The sequence below is a fragment of the Protopterus annectens genome, chromosome 3.part0 (assembly GCF_019279795.1).
Source record: "Protopterus annectens isolate FY-2018-M chromosome 3.part0, PAN1.0, whole genome shotgun sequence".
NCBI lineage: Eukaryota > Metazoa > Chordata > Ceratodontiformes > Protopteridae > Protopterus > Protopterus annectens.
This window is the reverse complement of record NC_056731.1, coordinates 245043383-245067826: the sequence shown is the minus strand read 5'-3', so window position 1 is coordinate 245067826 and position 24444 is coordinate 245043383. Positions and strand designations below refer to the sequence as shown.

The 24444-nt window shown below is 38.2% G+C and overlaps 1 protein-coding gene across 3 annotated transcripts in view; it reads left to right on the top strand.

Annotated features, from left to right (window-relative positions):
• The first annotated feature begins 2717 nt into the window (after window positions 1-2717).
• LOC122796327 (maternal DNA replication licensing factor mcm6-like) overlaps window positions 2718-24444 on the top strand; it is a 501477-nt gene continuing 479750 nt past the window's right edge. Inside the window, exons 1-2 of one of the 3 annotated variants that reach the window (XM_044064723.1) lie at window positions 2718-3127; window positions 12921-13067. In XM_044064723.1, coding sequence (XP_043920658.1) covers window positions 3126-3127; window positions 12921-13067 — 149 coding nt within the window. In that variant the 5' untranslated portion in view covers window positions 2718-3125. Of the gene's footprint in view, window positions 3184-12920; window positions 13068-24444 lie in introns of all 3 variants that reach the window. The other 2 variants (XM_044064724.1, XM_044064721.1) reach the window with 2 other exon arrangements.

Genomic DNA, 24444 nt, shown 5'->3' with positions numbered 1-24444 from the left:
TTGGATAGGGCCTTTAACACTTGATCTATGGAGATTTGAGGTGTGGGACAAGTATCACGGATGTCAAAAGGGCTTTTTGGGGGGACATGGGGGTGAAGTTTGTGCTGAACCTATCTGCTAGTAGGTTGGCTAAGTCAACAGGATCAGTGTTAGTAATACTGTTAAGTACTAATTTGGAACAAACCTGGGCTTTGCCATGGAAGTTCCTGACATAACTGCAGAAGGCTTTGTGGTTTCCCTTTGTTTTGCAGGCTAGTTTTGACTCATAATTGGCTTTGGAGGTTTTCACTACTGATCTAATTTGCTTGTTGAGGCTAAGGAGGGAGTTTTTCCAATTTGTTCCTTTTTACCCTTGGACAGCAGTTTCTTCCTTTTGTTGTAAAGCCTCTTGATAGAGGATGTCCACCAAACAGGTTTGTGTTTCCTTGAGGAGCAGGTTTTAATTCTTTAGGGTATGGCTGAGTCCATGCAGTTGTACAGGTGCTTGTATACTGCATTGTCATACTGCTCAGCATAGTTGTCTGCATCCTCTGATGGGGTCAGTGGTGTGAAGCTACAGATACCCTCCTTTAGGTGGTTGTAGTCTGCTTTTGAGATGTTTTTTAGCTTGCTTATGGCTGGAGGTGGTGGTGTTGGGTAGAATACAAACCTTGAACGAGACAGTCCAACGATCTGATCTCACCAGGGAAGAACATATTATGGGAATGGTATAGCGGTCACCCATGTTGGTGAGAACCAAGTCCAGAATGTTATCTCCTCTTGTGGGGGATGAGATGAGCTGGTGTAGTGCATTAGAATTGATGAAGTCAAGGAAGCATTGAGTGAGTGCATTAGTGCAGGAATAATTCACCCAGTCTATGGTGGGGTAGTTGAAGTCACCAAGAATCAGAGTGTTAGGGGTACCTTGATGGAGACAAGTAGACCCAGGTAAGAAGAGTGGATGTCCTAAGTCATAGATGGGGGGTCTATAGCTGGCTATAACTTGGATGGGTTTCTTGCCAACTGTCAGCTGTACCTGGAGTAGTTCCAGTGCGTCATGCTGGCAAACCACTCTGGAGGTGTGCCTGCCCTTAATGAAGATAGACACTCTGCCACCCTTAGTCTTCCTAACCTTATTTTGGGGTCAGAATGTGTGGAATGAGGTATAGCCTGGTAAGGCAGGGGTCCTCCCTGCAGCCCTGAACCAAGTTTATATGACCGCACAGGCATTGGCATCTTTCAGTGCAAGGAGACCCTCCAGTGAGTGCATTTTCAGCTTAAGGCTCCTAGCGATAAGCAGTTGTTGTTTTAGAGAGCATTTCCCTTTTCATTCCTTTTCTGTTTCTTCTGACTCCTCATTTACTGACAAGATAATTTTGTCTGTACTCATTTTCATCCCATGTGCCTTAAATTTTACAATCCATTAGTTTATCGTTTGTTGGCATTCCTGTTTAGAGTTTGCATACGTTAGTTATTAATTGTTAACATTAAACACAAATGTATAAAAAAGACATAGAACTGAAGACAGCAAAAACTGAAGTAAAGCAAGAGAATTACCCACTGTTACAGTATGAGGATATAATGAGAACCCAGTAGGGTTAGTTTGTAGAGAAACACTTTTTTCTACTTGCATATTCAGTGTTTTGTAATTATACGTCTTTCAGAAAGCAAGACACTTAAAATAAGTAGTTAATTCAGTGAGTAATGCCCACCATACACTACCATGGTGCTACCACCCCCAGTACCAGTGGTATTTTGACTCTGCATAATACCAGACAGGCTGGGGCGGCCACGGTGGTGCAGCAGTTAGCGTTGCTGCCTCACAGAAAGAGGTTCTCCTGTTCGATCCTCAGCTGGGGTTCCTTCTGTGTGGAGTCTGCATGTCCTCTCAGTGGTCGCGTGGGTTTCCTCCGGGTGCTCCGGTTTCCTCCCACATCCAAAAGACATGCTGTAGGTGGATTGGACTCTCTAAATTGGCCCTAGGTGTGAGTGTGTGTGCGTGTGTGTGCCTTCTGTGGAAGGTTGGGCACCGGGCTGGCAACTCAACACTGTAAAAAACTCCACTGCCAATCATGAGCAGACAGGTGATCTGCTGTGGCGACCCCTAACCGGGAAAGCTGAAAGAAGAAGAAGAAGAAGATAATACCAGACAGGTTATACTTTTTTTGGATACACAGGTTATGCTTTGGAGTCATACCCCTCAACTTACAGACGTTGAAAATAGGAACAAAGACCTTTGAAAAATAGGAACATTTAGAAAAAAAAAAATCAGGATGTCTAATTTGCATAAAATTTGAATACCAAATACCTCATTACTTTTCCCATTTTCAATAAGAATGTAATAGTACTCAGAAACATATGTTTAAAAACAGATATTGACAACAATTTGGGGAAATATAACAGCATTATCAAAGAGACAGTGCAAAATCCCTAGATTTTAATGCATTGTATTGCAAAATTTCTACCCTACAAGGTAATTTTTTCTTCAGAAAAAAGGTAATGTAAGATATGTGTCCTCATTCTTTTATTTTTCCCACAAGTGGTTGGTCATGTGGAGTGTTTTTTCTGTGTACAAGACAGCTTCAAAAATCATACGTGAATAGGGCATTCAGCAGATTGTGTGAAGGGGTAAATTTTGCTTGAAAAGAGGGACAGATCTTCAAAAAATAAGCACATCCAAAAGAAGCCTAGCAATAAGAATGTTCCGCCAAAAGGGGACAGTTTAAAAGTGTGTTTGGGATACTGACACGCCTCTTCCATATCACTTCATATATTCAGGAATCGATGTTTGTGTTGTTTATAAGATTTTTGAAATACGAAAATTTGTATTAATCTGTTTCCATACGTTTTTAACTGAGCCGTCAAGAGAAGCACTACAAAGATTTCGGATATATTAGATTTGTGAACAGCACGCACCATCTGTCTTAAGTGCATTTTCCGAAGAATAAGTACACCTTCTCGACAATTACCGTTAAGTCCCACTTAGTTCCCGCCTAGAATAAATTAGTTCGTCGTTACCTGTTCCATGTAGTAAAGTTTAGCGCAGAGTTTGTAATACCAGTTGTGGATTTTTGATATCTTTAATTTGTTGGTGAAAATGGATTTCTTTGGACACCCTGGTGTTGATTCAGGTGCCGTTGGCCAGCATGTAAGAGATGAGTTAGCCGAGAAATGTCAAAAGCTTTTTATGGAGTTTTTAGAGGAGTAAGTTTTACGTTTGTTATAACCCCCGTTTTAATGACTGCAGGTCCGAACAGTTAAGCACAATCAATGATGCTGTTTTTACTGTCAGAGATACAAGTAACTATTACACTTTACTGTTTAAAAGTGGCAACATCTGCAACTGGGAAGAAGCACGTATAGTATAGTCTTTAAAAGAAAAAACGCCACCACTACGTGTGCTTTTCTAAAAAAAAAACTATACCTTTTCATACATTTTTAGCACTGGGAGAGGAGACGGGAGGTTTACGAGTGCTTTCATGATTTAATTTGTTAATGTTTCTTTTATGTACGTGTTTCACTTAAGTAGTGGACAAGTTTTTCGTGTCTCTCCTGTTGTGCTATGCCCAAGAGTAGAACTAGGCATACTCTCTTTTAGAATCTTTCTCAGAATCTTTATGGCTCAAAGAGCATATCATACTTTGTTAGAACTGTAAACTTGTCTACTACAAAAAATTATAAGACTTGTTTAACTGTAAAAAGCTGTAAAATTGTCCAAATTGAAAGCAGCTAAACATCTGTCCATTGCTGAAATGTATATGGGTGACATTTGAGGCTTGAGTATATTTCTTAAAACAAGCAGATGTGGGGGACACGTATGATTACAAAATATAAACTTTGTGCTATACCCCTGCATATGCACGCTTAATTCCTAATTCATTTTTATTAGGAGTATGTAATTTCACGAAAGTGCTAAATTGTGAGCTGTTTTATAGTCTGATATTAACTTGAAAGGGTACAAGGTAGCATTTCTCCATTGGCCAGTGCTTTTGAAGGCCTGCTCCTGTTTCAGGCGACATGGAACAAATCTGATCAATCTGGGCTGTTTTGAAGTGTTTTCTTTATTTATTTTACGTGGGATGGGGCAACTGCATGATAACATTATTACATACAGCAGACCAGTACACAATTTAAAGTATAAAACACTAACTTTTATGTCAGAAGTGTTTTGGGCATAACTCTGTCTCAGTCTGCAGAGATAGGAAATGAGTATAAAGCTTCTTGAAAAGTAGACACATTTGGCCAAAAAATCTAGCTCTGTAATTCACATAAAGACTGCATATCGAGTAGCATACAACACCAGCAGCCTGTGATATGTTGGCCAAAATAAAGTTTAAAAAATAGAATTACATTTCTCATTTTGTTAGCATAAGAATTTCATGACAAAGCCATAAATAATTGGGAGGAGGGGGGGGGGGGTTCTGTCATCAAAAGAAGAGTTTGATTTTTAAATATTGCTCTCAAACTCCTGGAATAAACTAGTTTGTCATTGGCATACACTTTCTGAAGGATATGAAGTGTGAAAATCCAAATACTTGTCGTCATTTAGTGATTTTAATCCTCCGTTATTTGCCAGTAAACCACGAATAGTATGAGGAGCAGGCAACAAAAATCTAGGCGTTCTGTGAAATTCTGGACCATTGAGACTGACAACGTGAACATATAAGCATATTATTTTGTCTTAGTAAAAGGAGTACTGCTAAAAATCATAGACTCGCAGATCCATACATACACACATTGTATTAAAAATGCACCCACAATCTTAGATGGGTATTGTGTATATATGCTCATCTGTGTGCTCCTAGTTCACTATCACTGACTCATGTTTTATGCCTGATGTTTTCACTGCATGGGGTTTAGTATAATAAATATAACAGAAAACTAATGTAGATAGGAAGAAAGATTTAATAAATCCTTATACAAACATGCATCTCACCACAATATTATAGTATCTCTTTTTTTTATTATTGAGACAGTATTTTCCCTAATACTTTTTGTTTGGGGTGGACTGGAGACAGTGTGGATTAACATGGGATAATCCAGTCCCATGGCAAACAATATTTCTGAAAATTATATTTTCTGTAATAAATGAAAGAACAGTTATTGTAGAAAGTGTGTTTAGAAGTGGTCAAATATTCAGTTAGCTATTTATTTTTGAAGACCTCATGCTGTGAACTGTGCAGAAGCTGAGTCGAGTGCTTCTGATTATTGAACTGCAGCATAGCTCTTGCAGCACATTATTTTTAGGGAGCATGTGCATGATTCTAGAATGACATTTTTAGCATGCCAGAACTTTGGGCTTTTTTTTTTTGCTACAGCTTATAGAATGATGTAAAAAAGGACACTAGTATTGCTCTTTTTAAATGTAGTAAAGTCATTTTAAAAATTGAGTTAATTCTTTAGTAATATAGAAGCCGGTCTCTTATGTTTTAGTAAGTTTCATTATTGCATATCTGTATAGGGATTATTACCGTTGTATGTCTTGTGGGATGAGGTGGTGCATTGCATTCTACTTGAAATATGGAGATTAACCTTTCATGTACTAGTTCTGAGGGCCATTACTTGGCTTCTCTTTTGATGATTACCTATAGTTGATCTACTTGTCTCTAGATATCCCCGGCATTGTTGTAGTTGGTTTGTAAGCATAAGCATGCTTTCATGTTTGCCTGTAGATGCTGCAGGTCATGCAACTGTTGACATGACTGTTAGACAAAACAATTTATTGTCTTTTGGTACCTGAACAAGAAATGCTCTTTTTAGGTGATATAAAGATTAATTTTGTCCCTAGGTAAAGCCATGGCTTTGCTGCTGCTGTTCATGTGTTTTCTGCCAAAAATTAACACTCAGTATCATTATTGTGCTACATTCATTTATAATAGCATATTCTGAATCAATAATTGAGGCCGCGGTGGTGCAGTGGTTAGTGTTGTCACCTCACAGCAAGAGGTTCTCCGGTTCGATTCTCAGCTGGAGTGCCTTCTGTGTGGAGTCTGCATGTCCTCCCCACGGTCGAGTGACATTTAAAGGCATGCAGGTAGGTGCGAGTGTGTGTGGGTTTGCCTTCTTTGAAGGTTGGGCATTCGGCTGGCAACTCTGCACCACAAAAATCCACTGCCAATCATTAGCGGACCAGAGTTCCACTGTGGCGACCCTTAACCGGGAAAAGCCGAAAGACAAACATTCTGAATCAATAATTGGGGACCAAAAACTGAACTACTGTCAAGTTACATTAAGTAGATGCACTGGCATGAATAAATCATAATCTCAATATAAACATATCCATTACTTAAATTTTGAGCCATAGCAGATGCAATTATGGCAAGGTTGCATCTATGGCCAACCTATTGGGTCACCAGGTAAGCTGTAGTTGTGAATTTACAGCTGAATAAAACCAGCAGAATCATAACTGGTCTGGTATTATAGCTTTTTGTATGTGTCTTGTGTAATCAAAACTAGTCTACCTATGGATAAAAACTGAGTTACCCACAGGAAAAAACTGTAATACAGCAGCTTGTGTCATCTAAACATCACACATAGATTGTCACTTTATAGTGTTGCTTTAAATCAGTTGACATGTCATCTCATCATTGAGTGTTTGATACAATTGACTTCAACATTCTATCTGCTATAACTTTCTAGTGCACCTGCAGGTGTAGCTGAAGTAGATATGGGTTCCTTCCTACCAGACTTTGGTGACACCCCTATTGGGCCCAACACACCAAGGTGGCAAGAATGACAGATTTTTTTCTAGGTGGCACATCTAGTTTAAATGGCAATAGCACATCCACAAACCAATTATTTCAACAGTACACCATAAGGCAAGGTGAGATATGCATGCAATGAAACCATACATCCACCCTCTTCCCCAGAACTTGACAAAAAAGGTCTTGACATTCAAACATGCACAAAGAAGGCAATATCACTGAGCAGTAAAGCTTTATAATGCAGCAATACAAACACAAGAGAAAATGCAATGTTATTGGGCAATACAAAAATTATAATACAGCAATATAGATATAAGAAAATGCAATGTCATTAAGCAGCAAAATTCTTACAGGCAACAGTACTAACATGAGCAAAATGCAATGTCATTGAACAATGAAGAGTTATAAAGCAACAATACAAATGTGAGAAAATGCAATGTCATTGAGCAGAACGAACACCCTCAACCCCCTTGATCAGTTCGAAAAAGACCAACTATGAAACGCTCTATTATACCCTGTTAACTAGCCAGTGACTACTTAGTCTTGCTGGTGGCATGATGGAGCCCAAGTTGTAGGTCATATGGATCCCAGTTACTTGTAATCCACAAAGTATTTTTTGGGGGGGGTTCCACAATCCTTATAAAAAAATGTCGGCCAATGCCTCCCACCACTCCATCCAGAATATCCTAGTGACCAGGCACTGTGGTCCCCTCTGATGAGAAAAGTAGAAAAATCACCTGCCAGGACTCTGGCAATCATCTGTCATCTCTGTACTAGGCCCAAAGAAACTCCTTTCTTGCTGAATTATATGCAAGTGTGGAACTACTGGTTTCAGACTTCTCTCGATTCCCCAAAATATCATCATCCAGGATTTCAGCAAAACTCGGACACAATCTGCTACGTCAATTCCCTGTCCCCAAAGCACTAGAAAAGAAAATCCAGTCATGCTGCAAGGCCCTTTTTTCCCTTCAGCTCCTTGTTTGTCTTCCCTCCTTCAGCTAGTATTCCAGTCTCCTCTTTCACTTTTGAAATTTTTATATTCCTGAAAAGAGCTCTACCTTGTGGTGTGTAATGAAAAACTACAGTCTATTACTTCTACAATGAAATACAGTGGGAGCTGCAGCTTATTTGTCTAATTTCTGACTATTAAGTGGTAATGTTACACAAACTAATGCTATGCAGTAACGTTGGATACTGATGATGGGAGGGAGACTTACAAGTGCGCCTCATTAATGTTCTCACTAATGTAGGAAAGGCATCCCATTTCAGTCCAAAGACTGTAAAGACAGCCTATGTGTAGCGGACAGACGTTGTGGGGAAAAAATGTGCTCAATTAGATTGAGTAAGGAGTTTTTTTCTGCATACAATTTTGACTTTCTCATCTATACATTATTGCTACTAATTTTTTTCCATCTAAAATTGTGATGTTGACCCTTAAGCAACTGGTATACGTCTTTGTAGGACCTCGGCTGTTGTTCATTCTTACTAGCATATACTTTAAACCTGCTTTTTTATTCACATTTTAATGTTGCATCATTTGTAACTATAAACGTTGTGTTATTTTGTAACAAGTTTGTAGTTCTAATCCCAAATTGAGCTATATTAGAACAAGACTTTGCAAAATGCTGCTTTATTCTTGAAAAATTCTGCAGTGTCTATTTTTTTTTTCCTGGCATTGGCAAGTTTCTTATCCTTTTTTAAGGATCAGTTTTGAGACCATCTGATTGTAGAATATGAGCATGTATTCTAGACTTGTAGGAATTTTATACTTGCTGTTTGACTTTGAACTTGTGCTGCCTTAATCTGTTTTGTAACTTCTTGTCTTGCTCTTGGATGAACCTCACTCTGTCAAGTATGCTTACGTCACCTTGTAAGCCTTTAGTTGCCTGGGCAACAGCTCTTCAAGGTAAACTTGGTGTTGACTACCAAATGAGTCCTAAGGAATGTGTAACTTTCTAAGATAGTATTAAATGTATGCAGTATGGCGATTTGTTCATGTAGCTTTATCTGCTAGAAACTTATTTGCACCTAGTACTGCAAAAATAACACTAACATCTGTTGCAAGCAGTGGGTAATATTTCTTCACTTTATTCCAGTCTTATGGAAGAATATGGGTTTCTTGCCTTTGCTGTAGTGATGACCCCTTAACCCATTACATTCACCACATTTGCTTGATATCTAAACTATCTCTTGTCTTGAGTTCCTATTCCCCATTTTTTTCCGAGGCCTATAGATACTTGTCTAACAGTATTTATCACAAACATCGCATAATGTTTTCTATATGTATGGTATCGTGCTAGCCTCACCAGCTTGTGAATAACTTGGCGCAACAGTGCAGGATGTGGTTGCTTTTGTCTGCACAGTATCTGAAATGTCTTGCTGAGAATCAGTTTGAGTATTTGCAGCTTTTGCTTTTTAACCTGAAAGTTTGGGTCATGCTACTTAAGTGATTAAACAATTTTAGAATATTTTAGATGGTTCTCCTTTTTAAAAGGAATCTGTGCTTCAAATTTACATACTCGCATGTTATCAATTTCTTACCTATCTTCTATAGGTCAGAAAAGATTAATTGTATGCACACGGCTTTCTCTTCAGAGCTGTTTAGCCCCAATTATTTAAAGAACTTTCTTACAAGATAAACCTTGATTTAAATTCTAAGTTTACCATTGCCATTAGTTTGTCTTGCTCTCCTTTTTCTGCTATAGATGCATGTGAAGTTATTTTTGAGTCTTCAATATTAAATATTTTCAATTTAACATTGCCAGCAAATAGTTTTTCTCTTTTTTTTTTTTTTTTTTTTCTTTTCAGAATATTATTTTCAGAATGTTATTAATTAAAGGATAAAGTTTCCTCTTTGCTTTATAGCCACAAACACTGCAAGCATGACACTATAACACAGTTCTTTCTGAATGACATTTTTATTTTATTGAAAGTCCAGCTGGGTTGTTCTCTCTAGAAGAGCTCCAAACAATAAACAATAATAACTGAAAAATCTACATAAGTAGATTATTAGTGTAAATTAACATTGGCTAAGAACAGTATAGTGTAAGAATGCAGCTTTGGTATGTACAGTAATTGCGAGACCATTTTAAAGATTGTATAGGAATAAGATGTAGCACTTTTCTGATGTGTGGTAGTTGTATGATATGCTAGGATAATTTATAAAGTTAGATCTGATGGGGAAAGTTTTTATAAGAGAGAAGTTGAGAGAGTGAAAGTTATAAAGGTGGATATTATGGGAAGAACTAAGAAAATTGAGTGGGTAAGATGGAGAGAGAGGTGAAGAGGGATTCGCTTAAAATGTAAGGATGGTGAGGTATGTGATAATGGGGGGGTTAGTGTAGCTGGCATAAGGGAGGGGTGATTAAGAATGGGGGGTAGAGTGTAGTTAGGAAGGAGGTGCTTTTTTTATTAAAGATTCTTGTGATAGCCTGGTGTAGAGCAGGATCAGAGACGTGTACTAGATATGAAAAATTTGGCTTTGAATGATTGGAGAGGAGGAGTTGACCTAATAGATATGGATACAGAGTTCCTTGATAAATGTTGTATGTAATGTAATATAAACAAATATGATGTATAACAAAGTAGGCTTTGTAGATGAACTTGTAGGCAGACTTGGATATGGTGGCATTTGTCAGCAATGTTACATGAAGGGGGTTGCCTTAGTCTTTGTACTTATTGGGCATGAGAGGATGCATTCTGGTAGCATTCAAGAAGACTTTTTTTTTTTTTTTAACCTGTATTCAGTATGACCTAACATTATGGATTCTCTAATAGTAATGTTGGCATGGTTAAGTGCACATTCTTAAGTAGAAGTGTGGATATATGAATGGTTGGTTGGAGGACTGATGGAAAGTGAAGACGAGAATATCTAGAATTTTATTATTTTTCATAGAGCAAAGGTAAATTTCAGCAACAGATAGCAAATATGCATGATATCCAGGATAAAAATCAAGACTGCTGAAAGCAAAAAGTTACAAGTAGTGTACTACTCCTATTTGGCATATGTTTATTTGACCTGCAGGCCAGCACTCTGGTCTAAAATTATGTAAGCTGGAGATGTAAATTGGGAGTTGGTCATTTTATCTTCAAATTATCTCACAATTATCCCAACATGGGCTAGATTATGTCAATAGTTAGACAAAGGTCTCAAATTTAAATGTGAACAAATGTAGTATAATTGGTAAAAATGTTTTTGTTTACCATATTGGTGATGTATCTCCCTCTAATCAGACAATTGCAAGAGAGCTAGGCACACATTATCTTTTGACCATCATATCACCACAATAGTCAGGAAGCCTTCTATCTGGTTTATTTAATTTCCAAATGCATGTAAAGAGCTTCTGTATTACAGTCCATTAGTAAATCCACTAAGACATTAAAGTCGCTTAAGGCAAGACAGAATAGAATGGCAGCATAACGCAAAGCCTAATTAATCCCACATTATCTAGCTAACATGATGGGCAGCTACAGACTTTATTACGTAAAACTAAACCTAGACTACTTCCTGAAAATTCCTTCAAATCATAGTTTGTATTCTTGGTTACAGCAAAATAGTGGAATTATTCAGAACCTGTCAATGCTGTTGCATCTATGCACGTTCTCATGACTCTATCTACGCAGTACACAAAACTCTGTATTAATTATAGAAAATGTAACCAAGCAAGGCCAAACTCTTTATTAGGCAAGGCAATGTTCCACAATATTCCTTTGTTTCATAAGAAAGCAGTGCTATGAGCTTTATTCCAAGTGGCAACATACAGTTTCTTGTACCCATGCCTCTTTAGAATACAAACATTTCTGGTCTGAAATACAAAACCAAATTCTATATTAAAGAATTATGTATATTATGTAAATTTATTAAAGGTTCATAGGTAAGTACTAGGCTAGCTTCCCCTGTTGGGCCATTTTAAGTCTAGCCAGTGTCCCCTTTTTGAACTTTAATGAACCTATCCCACTTGGTTAGAAATTGGCTTTGCCCATCCTATGGTTGATTTTAATTTGTATAATATCTGAGCATAACTGAGATTATATTTGAAAAACATTCTCTTAAATTTAAGTACATAATGTCTTTTCTAGATCAGAGAAATCCTAATTCCTGTTTAGTCATGTTTCATCACATTCATTATTGAGTATAACACACCTTGGCATGTACTTGTCCAAACCTATAACTTGAAAGACATTGGAGGCTCACAACAGCTGAGAGTTTTGAGCCCATTTATTTTTATCATGACAGACTGTCAGCCCCCTCGCTATACTCAGTTTCTTATAGACTCGTAGGGATCTGTCTAGTCTTGAGCCATGAAAGATCAATCCTATGTCTTCATAGGACATGTAGTTCCTCAAATAACGGGTTAGAACTAAATCCTTGTTAACTAAGAAAACATGTTGGCATGATAGATTTGTATCTCCCTCCCTCTGAAATAAACTTCACCTACATTTTAAACAGAGTAGCACACTTTCTACCTTCAAGGTAAACTTAGAATATGAGGCTGCCCATCCAGTCGTCTAACTTCTGCTGCCTTCCTTTACACTACACTAGAGGGAACATTTGAATATGGTTTATGGGCTAGCCTTGTGATCAGTCTACAGACTGCCAAGTACTAGCCTAATGAATATATGAATACGATGCAAATGCATTTAAACTTTGGGAAAAAAATACTTAATATTTTTCAGAGCTGATGAGTAAAGCATTCCATCTTGTAATCTGTGTACTGATGTGTAAGTTTTAGCGGGAGTCTGAAAAACCTGGCTTATGGTAGTAGCTCAAATATAATATTTGCAAGTGGCATCAAAGGAAGGGTGAGGCATGCTGTATGTATTCACAAATGTATTAAATGTCTGTAGTCTAGAACCCTTAGATAAAATGTTGAGTTGAAGCTGATAGGAAATTAAAGCCTTAACCTTTTAAAAATAGATTTCTGTCTTCCCTAAAGAGAATGTCCGTGTACAATGTGATAACATGAACAAGTTTATTTTAACTCCTGCTGAAGTCTTAATTTAGTCACAGCCCTGGGTCCTTAGAACAATAAAATGTACAAAAGCACATGAGTGCTGCTAGCCATAAACATAGCTTCACATTCAATGCTGGACAGTTATTTGGCATATCAAAACAAAATGTATCATAACTGTGGGGCTTTGGACTTTTTTCTTATTTGGTCAGCAGCTGCCTAAATGTGTACTGTGAATTTTTTTTTTTCCTTTTACAGCTTCTAAGTTTTCATTGATGTTTACTAGGTATCAGGACACAAAAGGGGAGAAGATTTACCTTAATGCAGTAAGGGAGTTAATTCGCCCTGAGAGGAACACGCTAACAGTAATTTTTCCTGATCTGGAGCATTATAACCAACAACTAGCAACTACCCTACAGGAGGAATATTACAGGTAAAGATACTGGTATATGTGGAATGTTATGTATTTAACAGCAGTATTCATGATACATCTGTGGGTTAGAATCTTCAAAGGTTCATAATAGGTTCAAACATTAGAACTAGGCTAACTGCCCTTGTGGCCCAGTTTAAGCATAGGCAGTTAGTCCATGTGAGAATCTGACTGCACGGTAAACATCCTAACCATTATGGCAATCTCCCACCTTTAAGTTTAGTTGATGACTGGTGACTACATTTTGTTTCTTTTTTAGTATGTATGTGTCATGTAGTTTTTCCACATTACAGGCTAAGCCATAAATACAGAAAATGTGCATTATTTACAGTTTAGGACTACTCTAAACTTTAATTTGGGAGTGGCTGTCGCACTGTTAATACTGTTTGTATACTCCAAAATAATTTGGTATTACAGTAATGTTTATCTCTGGGAATGTCTGTCTGAGACCTTGTGTTTTTACTGAAGTTATGGGAAGACCGCTTTAAGGCAAAGCAGTAAAAGCAGCTACTTGGCAGACTTTGCACATTAAGAGTGGGTATAACAAACTAGAAACAAAGCAGTTGCATATATACTTGTGTTGCACCCAGTTATATTACAGAGCAAGTTATAATTTTTATTGTCTTAGAATTGTGTACAAAAGATTGGTATAACTTTTAAATTAGTGGTTGTATACCTAATTCGGCATTGTTTGTAAAGTCAGAGCTAGTTAACCATATAGGAAGAGCCAGTTTAACAAAGGTTATGGAGCACTTGGTGATGCCACACTTGTGGTTCTTACTGAGGTAAAACCAGGAATGTTTTGAATGTGCACCTGTCACTTGTAGAGCTTAGTTCAACAGAGCAACATGAATGAAACAATATTCTGCAGATACAAGCCAAGAAAAAAATTCCCCTCCACTGTGAGCTTAAGTGCCTTTGAGTAGCAGCCAATATCAGTGGTTGTATACATATACACCCAAAACACACACAGTTGGAATGTATAATTATCTGCACAAATGACAAGTGGCATACTAGTTTGCCTTGTTTTCTTTCCGAACTTGGAAATATGGTCATTGCCTTGGTCTTAAACCAAACGTGTTCTTGTTTTACAGGGTAGTAGTACACCGGGGAAGAGGCTCTGTTGCAGAGTGGTGCAAACAGGAGTGCCACGTGTTTATCTGCTCACCGTTTTTCACAAAAGTGAATAATTTCAGAGCCCAAGTATAGTAGATTCTTAACTGGTACTTATTGTATTGTTACAAGTTGCACTTGACACAGATACAAGCTAAAGAACAAATGCATGGATATTTTTTTTCATAGCCTTCTCTAAAGATATATATTTTTTCTGCATTAGCACTTTTGAAAAACCTTGCAGCCACTGTCTCCACTCGTCTTGTGCTTCTCAGACCCAATTTTTTTCTGTCATTTAATTAAGGAAGCGGTTTTAACTTTGAACTGATTTACATCCTTTTCTCCAAATCCCTAACTTGTATTTGGCTTGCATAATGAAAACCTATGTCTTTAGCTACAGTGTGCTGTAATCTTTCTTTCACTGCTGTCACTAATTATTCATTCAGTCTGCAACCTGTGAGGGCAGACTAGTAATTCTTGGGATGTTATTAGCTATGTGGAAATTGCATTTTGGGGAGGCAAATTTTTAAACGTGATCAAAAAGAGAATATTAAAACATTTATAAAATAAACTATTACATAAAAATGGTGCCATCTCTACTTTCTGATTTGGCACTATAAATTTTTGTAACGCAAAAGATGAGTTGTGATGAGCTCTCTTTTTTTTTTTTTTTTGCCCCTCCTGGCTAAACAATTTGTTTAGTCATTTAAAATTGCTTAGAATACATTGTTTACACTTAAATGTCAATGGAGAGCACTTTTTGACAGTGTGTGTATTTCATGAATGTACTTGTGCATCATAGCAGAATAAAATCTTGCATGCATAATATATACCACCTGTGGTAAAAATAAGCTTGTATGTGCAAATATGAAGTAGATTAAATTCTTACTAAGCCAATACACTAGATACACATAAGCATAATAGTCTAATTACTGTTGTATTCAAAAATAATTCTTAAATGCTTGTTGATGTGACTGGCACAGTTTTAGTATGTTCACTTGCCTTGAAACACCTGTGTCTGAATCCACTGAGCCCATTAAGCAGTATACTGAACCTGGGGGGATGAAATCTAACTGGGAATAATCTCCTGAATTTCTTTCCTATTCCAGCTGCTGGCATTGCCAGTTGATAAAATTATCTGTTTGAGTTTAATATCTATAATTAAACATTTTGCTAATCTCTTCTAGCTAGATCTACACAGTATTAGACTAGTAGTCCATCGCCCATACTGCAATGGTAAAAGTTCTTATCCTTCATTAGAAGACCTTGTGTCTCTTATGTCCTAGTGATGGTAGATAGATGTGCTGCCTGTCTGACTGTGATAGCTGTATTACCTGATGCTGTCCATTGGTTGAGGGCCGGACAGAAACGCTCCACTCTGATTCTTTTGGTTCAGTTAAAGAATAATTGTACCTGAATACCATGACATTCCACTGAAGCAAAGTGTATGGGTTTATTGGTGGTGGGATGAGATTAACTTCTACCCAGTAGAAGCTCAGTTATTTGAGTTTGCAAAAAAAAAAAAAATCACTGAAGTCCTGCTTTGGGGAGGGGGTGGTGGTGTTGCTTACCCACCCTCTTATTTACTAGAATTACATCCCTTTTCTTCACTGTAACTTTGACCTTGGATCAGTCTGAGTTGATCCTGTGACAGCATGATTTAGCTGTTGTCAGGTGAACCATGGTAACAGTTTGTCTTGTTCCAAAAAGGGTGTATGGAGCCATTATGTGGGGCCCTGGCTGTTGGAGGCACTGTATGGATCAGATTAGAGCAGTTGTAGTGATTAGCAGGAGTAAGGTAGACTAACGCATGCTAAACCCTGGAAGTGAATCTGGGCTTTGAGTTGTGGAGTGTCCCTGCACTGCTGCAGAAGGAGTCCATGCTTGTTTACAAGGTGGAAGAGTACTGGCTGGTACTGCTACTGGCAGTCTAAACAGCACTGGTTCTATATGCAGATGGAAGGGGTAGATACTTTGGTACTATGGGGGTATCCTTTGGGAGATGTCCTGGGCAGGTGTGGGGACAGTTGTTCACTCATCTGAATGCAGCACATTTTGGAGTTGTCAGCAGACGAAAATTTCCTCAATGCAGCTGCATTTTGGAGTTGTCAGCTGACGAAAATTTCCTCAATGCAGCTGCAAGTGGCAGAATGGAAAACCTATGTGTACGTGCGCTTTAATATGGAGTGAAACTAGGCTGCTAATGTGTAAAATTGAGTACTGGCTTAAGTCAAATAACTTAAATCAGAAGAAAGGAATGACTGGAAGCAAAATGCATTTTAAACTTCATTTTTCTATTCCTTTCTTCCTCTTAATGAGAATCCAGTCTATACAAATACTACAAGCAATCGCAGGAAGCAAATACTGAAGCATAAAATGCACAATCCAAGCAAAAACAAGCGACATATCTTGGGGTTTTATTACAAGAACTTGAGGAGAACCAAGAACCTTACTTCACAAATTGAAACACTAAGTATCAAAATTTTTGTATACATGGTTGACTTTTTTTTTTTTTTTTTTTTTTTTTTTTTTTGTGTGTGTGTCTTCTTAGTTAATATATTTGTCTCGTAGTCTTGATTTGACAAAGGAGAGTGAAATGGCAATAGAGGAAGCCTATGGCATGTAAGCTAGCATAACACCAACAGTGAAACATAAAAAACAAAGCTACAAATAAGGAAAATGTATTTATACAGGGTGGGCTTCATTCCTCACATTCATTTACTTTTTAAAACACTTGACTTCATGGAAAAAAATACCATTCTATATAAAACTGTTCCTTTATATATTCTGCAGTATTTTGCTGTAACAAATAGCAAAATTAATTGCTTTGCAGCTAATAAAGATGATCATTGATAAAAGTATTCCTGTCAAGAAATGCATATAAAATTTAACAGACTTAATAATAATAATAATAATAAACACAAAAAAGCCCCACAGCAATGAAATAAAATTTATTTTTGTTCTGTAAACTGTTGCCAAACTAAGATTTTTATTGAAAGTGGGACACATGCTCGTAGCTCCTCAAAACTGGAGCCAAGTGGAATGCGTTGAAGTATGGAATAAGGGAAGCACTTGACAAATCTTGTTTCAGGGACTGCATAAATCATTACTCCCTCCAGGGACAGAAATACTCACAGGCTGCACATTAGTTTTGGCTTCCAGCATTGACAGCCACCCTTGCATTGCTCAGTTCTGTTTTGAGAAATGCATCACTTTTGCCTAAGCCAAAACTTGGTGCTGAACTTTAAAATGAATAATTGTTGAGCTAGGATGTTAATACCATATATGGCAGAGCAGGTTTTTGGAACCATGTAGTTTGTGTTGCAGCCAGAACAATTTTCTCCCTGTTCTAGAGAATCCTCCTTATCACACGGTTCTTGTTTTAATAACCTGGTTCAGCTCATGTCTTCTGCAAGAGTGCAACTTTCACCCCTTTGTGAAAGAATATATATGTACAAGAACTGCACATTGGAATTTTATTCCATGAAGCAATGCTGTGGGACATTTCATCTCTGCATTCACTGTTATTGAAATACAGATGTTCTTTACTGTTCCACAGGGGGACTTTACTGGTCTGCCTGCATTGAGAGAAGTAATGCATAGGTTGTTTCCTCCGTATTTAAACATGGTATTATCAGTTTTCAACTTTTGGGTACTTTCACACAAGTACTGCATCTTTCCCATGAGATCGTTTGGTACCTTGTGATCCCCTTATTTTCCAGAAGCACTCTTGTTATGAAGCTGTTCAAGTACCCTTCAAAGCTTTATTGACTTGAGTGAATTTATGGCTTGAAAATCTGTTTTACTGGCTCTCGTTCACAACCATCATGCTTGGGACATTAAGGTTATCCACAAGTTTGTTCCAGTTTAACATATTATAGGCTAACTTGAAAATGTTGGAATCCTCTGGATTGCTACAGTTCTAAGTCATTATGGCCTTCAAAATATTGCTGCTTTATTGATGTCACATGATTAATATGATCATGGCTGCCATTGGTGCATTCTCATGCAATGCCTCCATATATCTGCCTTAACTAAAAGCTAATGCTATTGCAATCCATACAGGGATAAAGCCCTTAATATGAGCCAGGTGACCAGATAGCACTTGGGGTCACCAGAGGTGTTGGGGAGGATGGGGGTTAGTGACAGACACTGGTTTGCCCCTTCCCGGGTGTAGAGGATGTCCAGCTTTCTGTAGTACTAGCACCTACTTAGATGGGTAGACTGCAGTGTGTGTTTGTGTGTGGTGGTGGGGCATACACTTCTGCTGTCAAGACACTTTTTTTGCATGGGAGCCATCACTGGGAAAGTGGTTGCAGCCTGTTTTATATTCAAATATTGAATAGATTACTAAAATTGCCTTATGTCTACTACAGTTGAGCAGATTCTAATCGGTGTTTTTTGTCGTGATTTGGTTTCCTCCCACATTCCCAGGACATGCATGTCAAAACAGGACATACATGTCCCTAGCAAAACAAGACTCACTCCCCTAAGAGAAGGAAACCAGTCTGGTGGACCCCTGCCATAAACAGGCTGTACAATAGAAGAAGGAAACTAGTTCAGAAAAAGTAGCAAATCCCAAGAGAGAAAGACATCCCTGATCAGTATCTGTAAGAAACTAAGGTCACTTATAAAATCATCAAAGGCTAACTTTGAAAAGAAAAATAGCCAAGGATTGGAAAGATAACCACAAACCCTTTAGCTATGTCAGGAATCCTAAGTGGCAACTTGCAAATATACTCTGAGCTAGTGCAAAATAGCACAAAATATATTGAATCTACTGATATCGCCAACATCCTGGCAGATTCAGTGCAAACTTCACCCTTAAAGGGCCCACAATACCGGAAAAGTGTAGTGTCCCAGAAATCAGACAAACAGGTGAAAACAACCCTTTTAAAAGCCAAAAGCACAGCATCAGTGGGGCCAGATGGTGTCCCAGGCTGCATCTTGCACGAACTACAGAACGAACTAACCCCCCACCTAAACACACTGTTCAACCTCAGCCTCTCCATAGGCTATGTGCCCGTAGAATGGTGCACAGCAATGGTTATTCCGCTCCACAAAGGAGGGGCCACAACTGACCCTGGTAACTATAAGCCTGGTCTGCAAGGCTATGGAGCGCATCATCATGGAACTCATTAACAAAGACATTGGGATTCTCCAAACACTTGGCCTGACCCAGTTCGGCTTTAAGGGTAGATCATGCCTACTAAACCTGGTTGGCTTCTTCGAGACGGTCACCAAGGCCATAGATGAGGGGAAGGTGGTTCACACAGCCTACCTTGACCTCGCCAAGGCTTTTGACACCATTCCCCACTCGGGAATTGTAGAAAAACTCACCAGCCCGAACATAAACCCCTACGTCACGAGATGGGTTGCCAACTGGCTTACAAACATAACTCGCATGGTAAGAATAGCTGGCTCCAGGTCCGACTCTAAACCAGTCACAAGTGGTGTCCCACAAGGCTCAGTCCTGGGACCCCTACTGTTCGGCATCTACTTCTCAGAAGTACAGGCAAACACAGGAGGACTATGGCTAACCAAGTTCACAGATGACTGCAAACTGGGAGCCATGATTGACTCTCCGGCTGACAAGGACATCCTCCAAAAGGGCCTTACTGAGACGGACACCTGGTGTCAAAGTCATGGTCTCAAGCTAAATGCTAAATGCATAATCATCCCATTTGGGGGGAAAAACAAAACTCCCTTGAATTACCCCATAGGTGGCAGCCCCCTTAATACAGAAGAGGTAATAAGAGATCTGGGGACTCGGGTTGATAGTAATCTCTCCTTTGATGATCCATATTGCCAAAGTAGTTAGGAAATCCTTCTATGTAGGCCATCTAATTACTAAAGGGTTTGCATCTAGAAATAGAGAGGTTATAGTGCCCCTCTACTCCTCACACCTATCATAGAGTACAATGCCCCATTTGGGATGTACCTCACAAGACACTTCCCAACAGCTGGAAAGACCACAAAAGTACCTCCCAAAGAGGATTACTGGCCTCAAACATACATGTCCTTTGTAGCCCAACTGGAAAAACTCTGGCTGTACTCGGTGGCATATCGCTTACTCAGAGGTGATCTCTGCCTGACTTACAAAGCCATGTCCAACTCAGAATTGATGGACATGCTCCACCTAAAGAAATCCAAGTCACTGCGAGCCACTCGCTCTAGTGAGCTAAACCTTGCCACAACAATAAAATAGAACATGCTGGAGGGATAGATTCCTGTCGCAGAGACTCCCCATGCTTTGGAACAAAATTCCTAACTACATTAGGCAGAGCCCCTCCCTAACACTCTTCAAGAGAAAGCTTGATTAGTGGATGGGTAACGGAAAATACACCCCTGGGATCACTTCATTGGCCCTTCTTGACAGAGGCTCAGTTAATCACTGGGGTGTTGAAAGCTGACGCACACTGGTTAGGCTTATAAATGCCCTTGGGCAGATAGCCTAGTACCTACCTATGAAACCTATAGGTTGGTGATCACTAAAGTCTGTGTGGATCCAGCAGTGGGCTGATGTCCTACCTGGGTTTAGTTTTTGCCCTGTTTCCTGAGAGCGCAAATAAACTGAGGTTCTATTTATGATCATTTTAATATCCATTTTGAAGTATAAGGTCCCTTAAATCAAAATAAATTGGGTAAAAAATGTACATGGCCAATACAGGTACAGCAGTTAATGCTTTTTTTTTTTTTTAAGAAAGTTTCTTCTAATCCCCCCCCCCCCCCACACACACACACACACGCACACACATGCTCACATTCACACACACTCCTGTCTTGCTACTGTACATTGACCTTGGTCTAATTAAAAAAAAAAAAAAAAATACTGGCATAATGGGAAGCCGCTCTAGAAGTGTACTGATAATCTAAAGCATAGACAACTATAGTAACATACCAAACTATATACAACTGGAAAATAATACATTACCAAGACCATTGCTTGCAGAGTTAGTTGTCCATTCAGCCAGAATGGACTAAGAAATGAGACTAGATTTCCAATAAACTTAAACAACTTGTTCCATTTGTTTCTAGATGCATAAGATCAAACAACTTGGTAATGTCTGATCATTGTCCAATACAGATACTTTGGCAAAAGCTGTCTAAATATTACACTCTTGAAACATTACAGATGGTATAAAGGCAGTAAAAGCTACTCCATGGTAACTGACTTTGTCAGGTTCGTATGGTGACCTTTGCTTTGAAAATAACATTGGCACTGGGTAGCGGACTGATTTGTGTGCTGCTTAATTCTGTCTTGCAAAGGCATGATTACAGGTCCCAATAAGGGACACACAAGGCAACTTAACTTGAAAGTTGTGATGATGGTTTAGCACTGCACGGAAAATTGTGTGAGGTACAGAACATAAGATGAGAATATTAAGTTGTAATCCAACCTAGTGAAGTGCTTACTAGAGTCTTTCACTGCCAACTGTTTCTTCTTTACTGGCAGAAGATGTTTGTTAAGCAAAGTATGTTGATGGCTGCAAATGGAGGGCGTCTCCACTAAAGATTCAAAAATAGTTTCAAATATAATAAAAATGCATTATTCGTATAATAGTTTGCCAGCCAGTGTTAGTAAATGTAGTATTCTCAGATTTGAAAGTATATTTTAAGTATAGTAGTAGGCCTAAACTTGAGAGGAAGTAAAAGTTTGCAGTCAACTAAGATTTAAGAATTTATAGAAATCTAACTTTGAGTAGTATGCTGTGATCATAGTCCTACATGCTTACTGTGTAGCATACCTCTCATTCAAAGGTATAAACTGTAGATCGTAGAAAGTTGTCAAACCATCTATGTGTGTAGTTGACTAGGCCAATTTGAAAGAAACTTGAAAGGTAATTAAAATAGTTCAAAGTTCAAAAATAAAGTATAGTGGTGGAAAGACGTCTTATTAGTTTAACAGGCTTGGCAGAGAGCTGTTTGGCATAATGGTCAGGCCTGATCAGAGTCTGAATAGTTGTGTAGAATTTCCATGAACAAAGCAAACGCAACGCCAGTAGTTCATCGCATGGAAATAACATGAGGATTGATTACTGCTCATAAGCATTTCTCAAAGTACTCAGGATTAACACTGATAAGTACTTATATTTTCTAACATGAGCTTAATCACACTTGAGATTCTTCTGATTGATGACAAAATGTATGAACCTCTTGCATAGCGTAGTGCTTGACACTACCTCAGCTGGAAAACATTGTAGCCTTTACTGTGCGATTGTGTTTGCCTCTAAATTAGAATATATTTCCAAGCCTGTCTCACTTTCATTCTGATTTTGGCAAGATGCAAATGTAGATCTGCTGGATTGACATACAATTAGGATAAGATGTTTTTGAATCAACTCTGCAAGAAGAGAATTAATGCTGTACTTGAGAATTTTTAACATCTTGCTACTATTTTTTTGCAATTTTTCTTTAACAGGTCTCTGAAAAAAGGCTATATTGGGAACCCAGTCAAAGTAACAAGACTAAAATATTTTGAGTATTTCTATGATCATTGTATATGAATGCTGCAAGAAACCCACTTTCACTAGTCATAGGGCAATTATTTTCTATAGAAATTGTCTGAGAACATATCTAAAGCATTTATGTATTCAGAATGGTATCCATGGTGCAAAGGATTATGAAAATGTCAGTTGAACGCTGCATGGTACATTCCATGACTGTATTTTAAAGGCTAATTTTTTTTGGTTAAGCTGGGTTGCTTTCTAGCCTAAACAAACGTCTTTATTACAGGTCAGACTGTACTGTTGAAATAAAGTATATTCCTGGAAGAAAAGAGAGAATATAATTGCTGTCTATGGCAAGGAACTGAACCATGAAAATAGCATTAACAATGGATTGGTTTTGAACATGGGAAGATGTGGGTACGAAGACTTTTTACCTTGCTCATATCTCTGCAAGATCAGTTTATAGAGTTGGAGGGGAAACTGTATAGAAGCCAGATTGTCTTAGCAGTAAGTTGTAATTTTTCCTTCCACTCTGCCACTTGGAATCTATGCTGTTTACAACTGCCATCTATAAATTCATTATTCCTTAATTGGCTTGTTTTAAACAGCATACCTCTCAACTTGTTTGCTCATGAATTCTGGACAAAGCCAAAAATAGTGAGAGGATGAAGGCCCAAACTTGAACTAAAAAGCTTAGGAAGGGTGGTAGTGACAAGGTGATACGTAGACTTGAAGTACCCAGGGGCCTCCAACTTGACATCTGCTGGGGGCCCCCAAAATGGTAACACCGACCCTGCTTGTGGACAATCTATTTTTCTAAATCACTTGCAGGTTTTGTATAAACATGCATTTTCTGAACAACAGTAATAAGAATGAACCTTCTAATATCTGGCATTGGGTGACTGGAATCCTCTAATTTACCAGAAATGCAAAGATTTTATGGGGACAGCAGAAACGTATCGGACAAAATTAGGAACAGTTGAGCATCAATACCAATGTGATAACTTCATTGTTACAAAGATGAATGACATGTATCCTATCCCCTTGATATGACAATTGTACTGTAACATCCATTTTATTGTGTAGAGGTGGTATTCCCATATCTAGTGGATAAACTTCCACCATAGTTCTTTTTACCAACAATTGGATGTCCTCCATTTGATGTATGCCAATATACTTCTATAGTTTCTCATGCCTTAGTCTCTGTAATGGTATGTGCATTGATCTATGTATGCAAGTTGAAGGCTGCATTAGTGAACCTACAGATGCTTTATATTTCCTTGGTGGATTGCCACTGAATGTGTAAGATCAGTAAGTGCCATATTAGAAACAGAAAATCGGTATTTAGAAAAAAGGAGACAAAATTATCTACTTCATCCTCCAAGTGTTTGAATCACATTGTGCCGGGTAACATAATAGAAAGTATTTAATACAAATTATATAAAATTATAATAAGGTGCATTGGGAAGACTGTGACCTGAACTGGAGTAGACTAAAACATAAAAATAGTATGAACAAATAGAGTTAAAGAAACATTGGAAAAGATACGAACTAGTAAAAGGCTAGTAAAGCAAGGTTGTTCTAGGTTAGTCTGCTGTGTATGTGACATTGTCGCCTATATTCTGACTTTCTCCCTAATGACCTCTCCATTTGTGTGCTGGGCTCCTTTTCCAGCAGTTCATTGTATTTGTATATATCTTTCTAAAAAGAAATGCTTTGTTGACATGGGAGTAGATGGTCTATACAATCTGCTGCCTGTGTCTCTCTCTCCCTTTTTCCCTTCCTGTTCAGGATGATCCCCCTCACATTTTACTGAT